Source organism: Zerene cesonia, chromosome 24 (assembly GCF_012273895.1).
Source record: "Zerene cesonia ecotype Mississippi chromosome 24, Zerene_cesonia_1.1, whole genome shotgun sequence".
Classification (NCBI taxonomy): domain Eukaryota; kingdom Metazoa; phylum Arthropoda; class Insecta; order Lepidoptera; family Pieridae; genus Zerene; species Zerene cesonia.
The window spans coordinates 2,044,590-2,053,151 of record NC_052125.1 but is presented as its reverse complement, the minus strand read 5'-3'; the positions used below and the strand labels follow the sequence as shown (position 1 = coordinate 2,053,151).

Sequence of the window (8,562 nt, the reverse complement as noted above, 5' to 3'; positions counted from 1 at the left end):
TTTCATCGGATTCTATGGCGCGCTATAGAGATGTAGGTTTTACAACAAGGGATCATTTAGAAAGTCTTAAATTTTTATATTTTAAATATATAACACTGGTGTAAAATCAAACAAGAGAGAGAGAGACAATAGAGAATGCTACTCTGTATTCTAGAATCAATCATCCAAGACAACATTATCAAATCTAACTGACACGAAAGCATTTCAAACGTGCAGCCTGAACAACCGAACTTTTTAACAATGTTTTTTTTTTTCGTGTGTTTTTTTTTTGTATGTTGAAAAAAGTCTTTACTCATAAATACATGTTTTTAAATATTAATTCACACAAAAAAATTCAGTTAATATGCAGAGAATTTATAAAAAAAAACCTCCTAAACTATAAATATGTAACTTTTAATGACTAGGTCGCTTCCATTATGAGATCTTCATATGAATATTATTATAACCGAGCGTTCTGAACGCCGCGTTTTAAACGTAACGTTTATTATATCATATAATATAACAACCCAAGTGTGTGTGCCATCCCATCGAACGCGGTTTAGTAGTTTTGCTGGTTTGTGTGCGTGTATTAAAACCACTAGTGAAACTATACAGCGTGTTCGTTTTTTGAAAAAAAAGAAACAAGTTTTATTATGGCATTTTTAAATAAATATTTTTATATTCGTTTTATTAAAAAGAACATACTGTATTAACATCTATTTTTTTTCGTAACATAACTTAAGCTACTTAAGATAAAGGGTGCTCCAAACGCGGCGTGTGTTTCGCTATTTCTATCAATTTATTACTGTCCTGACATTTTTTAATTTGAATAACAGAGTCGAAATATGTTTGCTATTTCGACTACACAGGGTGTTTATTTGCAGACTTTCTTTGTAATTATTTAAATTAACTTTATTGCTGATAATTTAAAGGAAAGTGAAATAAAATTATTGTCGATATGTTTTTTTTTTTTAATTTTTAACCATCAACCACCCAAAGATTTAGTGCAATCTCCATCTGAATTCTTCTTTGGTAAGAGTCGGTTTAAAACAAAACTTTAACGCAGTCAAACACGCAGGCAGCCCCGTTTTTTTTTTAACCAAAATACTTTCCTTTGATAGACAAAGACAAAAAAAAAAAAACTCAAAAATCCTACAACCTACTTGTTTATTTATTTACACGAAAAACTAAATAAGTGACACACATCCAACTACAATTATTGCTATACAGAAAAAAACAATGTAATAATTTGTATAATATAAAAAAAAATCTACATAGAAAACATAAAAATTGTCACTTACTCAATTCTCCATCTCAGTGAACGCAATATAAAGGTTTGCACACACTGTGCGATCGACGCGCGACTTTTTTGTCTTACTTGTGGACTGTAAGCGTCAGGGAACTTCAAGTGTCATCTAAGTATTTTAAGTAGAAGAGTATAAATTTCTACACAAGAATATGGATTTATCTGTTTCAATGGAAAGTGGGGGCTGTTAATGGTCACAGAAGTGAAAACTCCCAGTCCAGGCGTTTTGTCATAAACACTTGATAAACAGACAAAAAGAAGTCTCTCGAGTTTGATTGTAACAAATAACAATGTCAATATTTACGAAAATTTACAATTTATTACGTTTTTATTATGTGAATTACGTTTTTATGTGTGAATACACATTTCTTGAAAAAAGAAATCATTCCAATTTTAGCTTGTTACAATTTTTTTTATCTGTGTACATTTCGTCCAAAAACGCGACTTAATATTGACGACATTCCATTACTTTGATAAAGCGCGAAGTACAAGATCTCCGTTAACGCGCGACAAAAAGTCGGCCAGCGACAAAAAAGTCGCGCGACAGCCGCCGCGACCTACAAGCTGCGACTATCGCACGTGGATATGTGAGAGCGCCATCTAGCGGCGGGGATTTCTATCTGGATGCGGCCGTCGAGGTGGGTTTAGTACTGGAAAACATTATATTATTATATATAACAATATTAATAAATATTAATGCTTATTAATAATAAAATATATATATATTCACATAAAAACCTGCCTGATTTTTTTAACCATAAATCCACTCCGTCGCGACAACAAACAGACCCGTTTCTGACATCACACACGCACAGACACACATACACAAACATTTATGACATCAGCAAGGCATTACCTGGATGGACTGGCCCCGGCGAACGCCTGCACCACGTACCGGGTGACATCTGTGCAAAAAATAATCAATAAATACCATTTTATTAAAGGCGCGTAAGATATATCATTTATAATTTTTATTTAAAATCGATAAGTTCGGGGTTCGAGACCGGGCGAGCGTGTAGGACATAAATTGATTTTTCAATATATCTAAACATGTGGATAACATTATCACTGCTTAAAACAGTGAAGGAAAACGTCGTGAGGAAACCGGCATGTCCAAGAATCAAAAAGTTTGACGACATGTGACATCTGTCAACCCGCACTTGGCACTCATAAGAGGCAGTTCCCAGCAGTGGGAACATATATGTGCTGATGATGATAAAGATGACTTGACAGATATGTTAGTACATGTTTGCAGAACAAATAAATTAATAGTATTTTTGTTCAGTGAATATATTTTTAACAAGAAAAGGAATGTCTTTGGCATTCAATATGTGACAGCCAATGGCATTCAATATGTGACAGCCAATGGCATTCAATATGTGACAGCCAATGGCATTCAATATGGGATAGCCTATGGCATTCAATATGGGATAGCCTATGGCATTCAATATGGGATAGCCTATGGCATTCAATATGGGATAGCCTATGGCATTCAATATAGGATAGCCTATGGCATTCAATATGGGATAGCCTATGGCATTCAACATGGCTTATGGGATTTCCACACACCTGCCGCAGCAGGTACGGCGGGCGGTACTGCACCGCGAACGGGTTGTCCCTGTAGCCGGCGCGCCGCTCCGGCCGCTCCGGCCGGTCGGCCGGCCGGACGCGCTCCCGGTCGTCCGGCCGCGGCCGGTAGCGCCCGTCGGACGGCCGGTCCGGCCGGCTGTCGTGGTACTTGCGGCCGTCGGTGTCTGGCGGGTAGAAATGGTAAATATACATAGGAATATCAGCATTGATTGTATGAATGCGTAAGTAAATCCGTCTGTCCGTCTATATTTAAATGGATCATAGGAGCACATGATGGGTACAAGCTTTCAAATTAAATAAGGGAATCATGGAAATCGGTTCAACCAGTAAAAAGTTATGAGGTAACAAACAAGAAAAAACAATACACTCCAATAGATAACCTTCTTTTCTATTTCTATAAAGTCGGTTAAAACACAAATATTTCCTCTTTATAACATTAGTTCAGATATGGAGCTGAAGACCCGTTTCCTTTTCCCGCCTCTTCCTAGTCTATTCCTTCTTTCCCGTCTTCAACCCTTTCCTTACCCCTAACCCTATAAAAGCGGGCAGCGCATGCGCAGAGGCACCTCTGCTCTGTTCAAGGGTGCTGGTGATCGCTTACCATCAGGCGAACCACCAGCTCAGTTGCTCGATATCACATAAAAAAAAGTATGATATTATATATTAACTAATTAACTAATATTATAAATGCGAAAGTTTGTAAGAATGTGTGTGTGTGTTTGTTACTCTTTCACGCAAAAAATACTGAACCGATTGCAATGTAGACAGCTGGATAACTGGAATAACATATAGACAACTTTTTATCCCGATATTCCTACGGGATACGGACGTGCGCGGGCGAAACCGCGGGGCGGCGCAGCTAGTTATACATAAAATAATTATTTACTCACAATTATTTTTCGCCTGTATGTTCCTGATAGAGTTGACGATGGCGCGCGCGGCTGAACTTAACTGGGCTTCGTCGTTTGGCCGACTTGAAAAAAAAGCAATAATTTATACTGTTGTAACAAATTGATTACACCAGGTTTTTGGAATTGATTTACACCAGGCTATCAATTCAACCAACAAGGATTTGCAAAGCATAGTATCATGGAGTTCGGCATATGGTTTGCAAATAAATCCTTTGAAAACTCAGGTTATAATTATTGGCAGTCCTTCGTTAATTGCAAGGGTGAATAGGGTGAATTGGGTGAACCTCCCACCTATCATTGTTGACGGCACTTCAATTCCTTACAGTGAAACTGTAAAGAACCTTGGGGTGTACTTCGACAATACTTTATCTTGGAGGCATCATATCAAGGAGGTAAGTAAAAAAATGTATGCAACTGTGGCGTCTTTGCGACGTCTACAAAATTCCCTTTCTCTCCCGACCAAGATTCTATTAGCCCAATCCCTCCTTTTGCCCATACTTGACTACGCCGATGTGAGTTATGTCAATCTTTCCGTGGACCAGTTAAACAAACTCGAACGTTTGCAAAATCTTTGTATACGGTTCATATTTGGTATACGGAAATATGACCATATATCTGAGTTTCGATCTCAACCCAAATGGCTGCCGATCCGATTTCACCGGGATGCTCATGTGCTGCATCTTCTTTATCGGGTTTTGTTCAACCCAAAGATGCCCACGTACTTAAAAGAAAATTTCGTCTTTAGGGGTAACAATAGCGAACCAGTTCGATCCACTGAAATGTATCGTTTACGAATGCCACCACATCACACTGGTTTCTATGACACTTCGTTCACTGTTCGGGCGATAAAACTGTGGAACGCGCTACCTGAACCAATAAAAAAGGCACAGTCCTTAAATAAGTTTAAGGTACTGCTACACAATTATTACTACTCTTCCTGTTTTACTTAATAAACTAGTGTTTCAAACTTTATATATTTATTTTTATATATCTAATTGTTTATAATATGTATAATAGACATTATTCATAGTACTATATATGTATATTTTATCTTTCGTATTATATTTATGCTCTGCCCTACTCCTCTCCTCTATCTAATTTCTCTCTGTACGTCTGGTTGTCTGGAAGAAATCGCTACATAGCGATTAGACCGCCATTTGTTTGTAATGTATATATATTAAGGTTTTTATGATGTTTCAAGAGCAATAAAGAGTTAATAAATAAAAATAAAATAAATAAAATATTTAATTTATCCGTTTCGGAGGAACGTGGTTATAAACATCGTGACACGAGAATTTTAAATATACGGAGAAGAAATGAGGATGGGATGGAATGGGATGGAATGGGATGAGATGATACCTATGCCAACTATCGGGCTTGGATGGGCCGCCGATACGCGGCGCTCGCCACTTAGACAGTGGGGGTAGAAGGCGTGGCTGTTAACGCCCGCCGTTGATGGCGAACGATGGCCACCGTTGGGTTTTAGTTGGTAGGGGTGAGATGGATGGATGGATGGATGGATGGATGGATGGATGGATGGATGGATGGATGGATGGATGGATGGATGGATGGATGGATGGATGGATTGATGGATGGATGGATGGATGGATGGATGGATGGATGGATGAATGGATAGATGGATGGATGGACGAATTGATTGATTGATAGATAGAAATAGAGATAGAGATAGAGTTTTCCTACATACACATATTATTCATATATATAAACACAACTCACCCGTTAACTCTGCCATTGAAAGCGTGCACGGGATAGCTGCCCAGGATCCCGCTGCCGCCGTTCCCCCTGAACTCCTCCCGTCTCTTCTCCTTCGTGTTCATTATAGCCATCTGCTCCTTTGGAAACGAGAATCGATCATTATCTATATAAATAGTATTTTCTTGTGTTTCATTTTACGCGAGTATTATACATAGAAATTAAAAACTTTTCAACGGATTTTAAACGCGATTTATTCATTTTATTATTAACCCGACGTTTCGAACACTTTACAGCGAGCGTGGTCACGGTCATAAATATATATATTTAATTAAACCCGTTTTCCTTGGTCACGGCATCACGCGTGAATGGCTGGACCGATTTCACTAATTCTTTTTTTGTTGTATTTGTTATTATTAGGAGAAGTTTCTTACGAAAAAAAAAAAAATATTAAAAAAATCTCTAAGAAATATTGAAAAATGTACATTTAATTTTGCATGTTTTAAAAAAGGCAAGTAACAAATGTCAATGTCATTAACAGATACATAGATTATATGGCTAAGGCGGTACGAAGTTCGCCGGGTCAGCTAGTTATCAATAAACATACAAATACAAGCATATAATAATTATAGCGAGAGAAAGTCAAAAGTGTATCTATCTACTATATCTACTGAGATAAGTTTATTATATACGTAATTATACAAATTTATTGATTTTGCACAGCAGTTTTTAATATATGAACTTACATAAATTTGTATAAATATGAATTGTGTATTAAATTCATTTAAAAAACAGTTGATCGGATATGTATGAGATTTGATTTAGATATAGATACAAAAAATTTTATCCAGGTACATAGGGAGCGATGCTGCGGGACGCATCTAGTTTAGTATAAACCTATATATAATTTTTTTTTTTGTGATACTATCTATCGTTACTGTATAATGTTAATGTGGTACTATCAAATTTAGTGATAAAGTATTAGTGATATAAAACTGTCATATTTTTTTTTATATCACAGCGGGCAACTGAGCTGGTGGTTAGCCTGATGGTAAGTGATCTCCACGGCCCGTGGATAGAGCAGTGACTCAGACCCTTGCGAATGCGCTGCGCGCTTGTAAGGTATAAGGGACAAGGGACAAGTAAAGGATTGACGACTGCAAAGAAGGAACAGCCTGGGAAGGATGAGGAAAAGGAAATGGGCCTCCGGCCCCCCCACTCACCGAACGAAACACAATGCAAGCTACTATTTCTCGCCGGTTTTCTGTGGGGGTGCGGTACTTCCCCGGTACGAGCTGGCCCAATTCGTGCCGAAATATGCTCGACTTCCACTTCAAAATCAAAAAGATAGTGAAAACTGGTTAAAGTGGTGAAGTCTGGTAAAGAATTGTGAAGCTTTGTCAAAACTGGTGGAAATTAGCGAAAGCTTGTGAATACTTAGGAAAACTCGTGGATTCAGCTGCGAACTGTTGGATTCAATCGGACACAGGCACTCCATGTTGCCTCACCTTTATCTGCTGTATCTTATTCGCTATCTCCGGCTCCCTCTCCCCCTCGCTCCTCTCGTGCGGCGTCTCCCTCGCCGAGCCGGCGGCCGAGTTGCGCTTGCGCATCTGCGGCGTGCTGCGGCGCTGCAGCACTTCCGGCGCCTTCTCGAGCAGCGGATACACGGGCTGGCACACCGGATACGGTTGGGGGAGCACCTGAAAGGAGCTCTATTTAGCAGAAACCGCGGGCCAAAGATGTTATGCCCTGTTGCAGGACTTAATTAAACATTGAACGTATTCGATAAAAAATATACAATGGTATTTTCTTGTGTTTGATTTTATGCGAGTATTATATATTTAGAAATTAAAAACTTTTTAACGGATTTTAAACGCGATTTATTCATTATATTATATACCCGTGACCACGCTCGCTGTAAAGAGTTCGAAACGTCGGGTTAATAAAATATAGTTTTTAATTTCTAAATATAGAATGGTTAAAATAAATAGTATTTTAACGCACCCGACACGAAAAAGTACCAAGGTAATACATCTCTGTTTTGTTGGTTAAATCATGCTTAAGATAATTTGAAACACGATCGAGTTTTCTTCTCTTCGACATTGTGTCAATTATGCGGTTAAAATATGCCGCCATTTTGTACGAAGACATTTTCTGTTTTGTTTTTTCTTATGTATATCTGTGCATTGTGCAATAAAGAGTTTATAAATGAATATAAAATAGCTTCACGAACCTGCGGATAGACGACATTATATGGCTGGTACACATTGGGGCACACGATGGGGTAGATGTCGTGCAGCATCAGTTTCGGCGCAGGCGTTGCCATGGCGACCGGCTGCTGGATGTTCTGCCACTGGATCGGTTCTTGGTACTGGAATGGAAGTTTTATTCTTTGTCTAGTATTGGCTATGGAAATAGATATTTATTTTTTATTTTTTTTTAATTAAAAAAGAGGAAAAATAACGTTTTTTTCTTTTATAGACATTTTGCAAGCGTTGGTAAATGAGTTTCACGTGGGAATGCGTCTCACGCTCTAGGCTCGTAAAATAGTAGATACAGACACAAAAACTACGTACTACTTAACTACGTACGTAACTACGTACGTACTTTCGTACGGTGAGTGGGGGAGCCGGAGGCCTATTTCCTTCTCCTAGCCCTTCCCAGTCCATTCCTTCTTTCCATTCATCAATCCCTTCCTCATCCCTTATCCCTTAAAAGCGGGCAGCGCATTCTCAGAGGTCTAAGCCTCTGCGAATGTTCATGGGCGGTGGTGATCGTTTACCATCAGGCGAACCACCAGCTCAGTTGCCCGCTATGACATAAAAAAAAAAATCACAAAAAAAGGACAAACAAACACATTTTCGCAATATAGTAACTTCTTCTATTTTTAATTAAATTTTACGCGTATAACACGCGTAATAATTATAATCACTACACAGTACAAAACAAAGTCGCTTTCTCTGTCCCTGTGACCCTTTGTATGCTTAAGTCTCTTTTTTGCTTTTTTTTTTAATAGATACGAGTTATTCAAGTGGAAGATTTATATATATAATAACATCT

General features: G+C 38.2%; 1 protein-coding gene across 2 annotated transcripts in view; it reads right to left on the bottom strand.

The window, feature by feature from the left end:
- Window positions 1-955: 955 nt before the first annotated feature.
- Window positions 956-8,562, bottom strand: part of LOC119836429 (R3H domain-containing protein 2) — a 54,771-nt gene continuing 47,164 nt past the window's right edge. The window contains exons 26-32 of one of the 2 annotated variants that reach the window (XM_038361745.1): window positions 7,736-7,873; window positions 7,008-7,202; window positions 5,524-5,639; window positions 3,766-3,848; window positions 2,855-3,039; window positions 2,142-2,190; window positions 956-1,935 (exon numbers count right to left, since the gene is read on the bottom strand). In XM_038361745.1, coding sequence (XP_038217673.1) covers window positions 1,886-1,935; window positions 2,142-2,190; window positions 2,855-3,039; window positions 3,766-3,848; window positions 5,524-5,639; window positions 7,008-7,202; window positions 7,736-7,873 — 816 coding nt within the window. In that variant the 3' untranslated portion in view covers window positions 956-1,885. The remainder of the gene's footprint in view (window positions 1,936-2,141; window positions 2,191-2,854; window positions 3,040-3,765; window positions 3,849-5,523; window positions 5,640-7,007; window positions 7,203-7,735; window positions 7,874-8,562) is intronic. The other variant, XM_038361746.1, reaches the window with a different exon arrangement.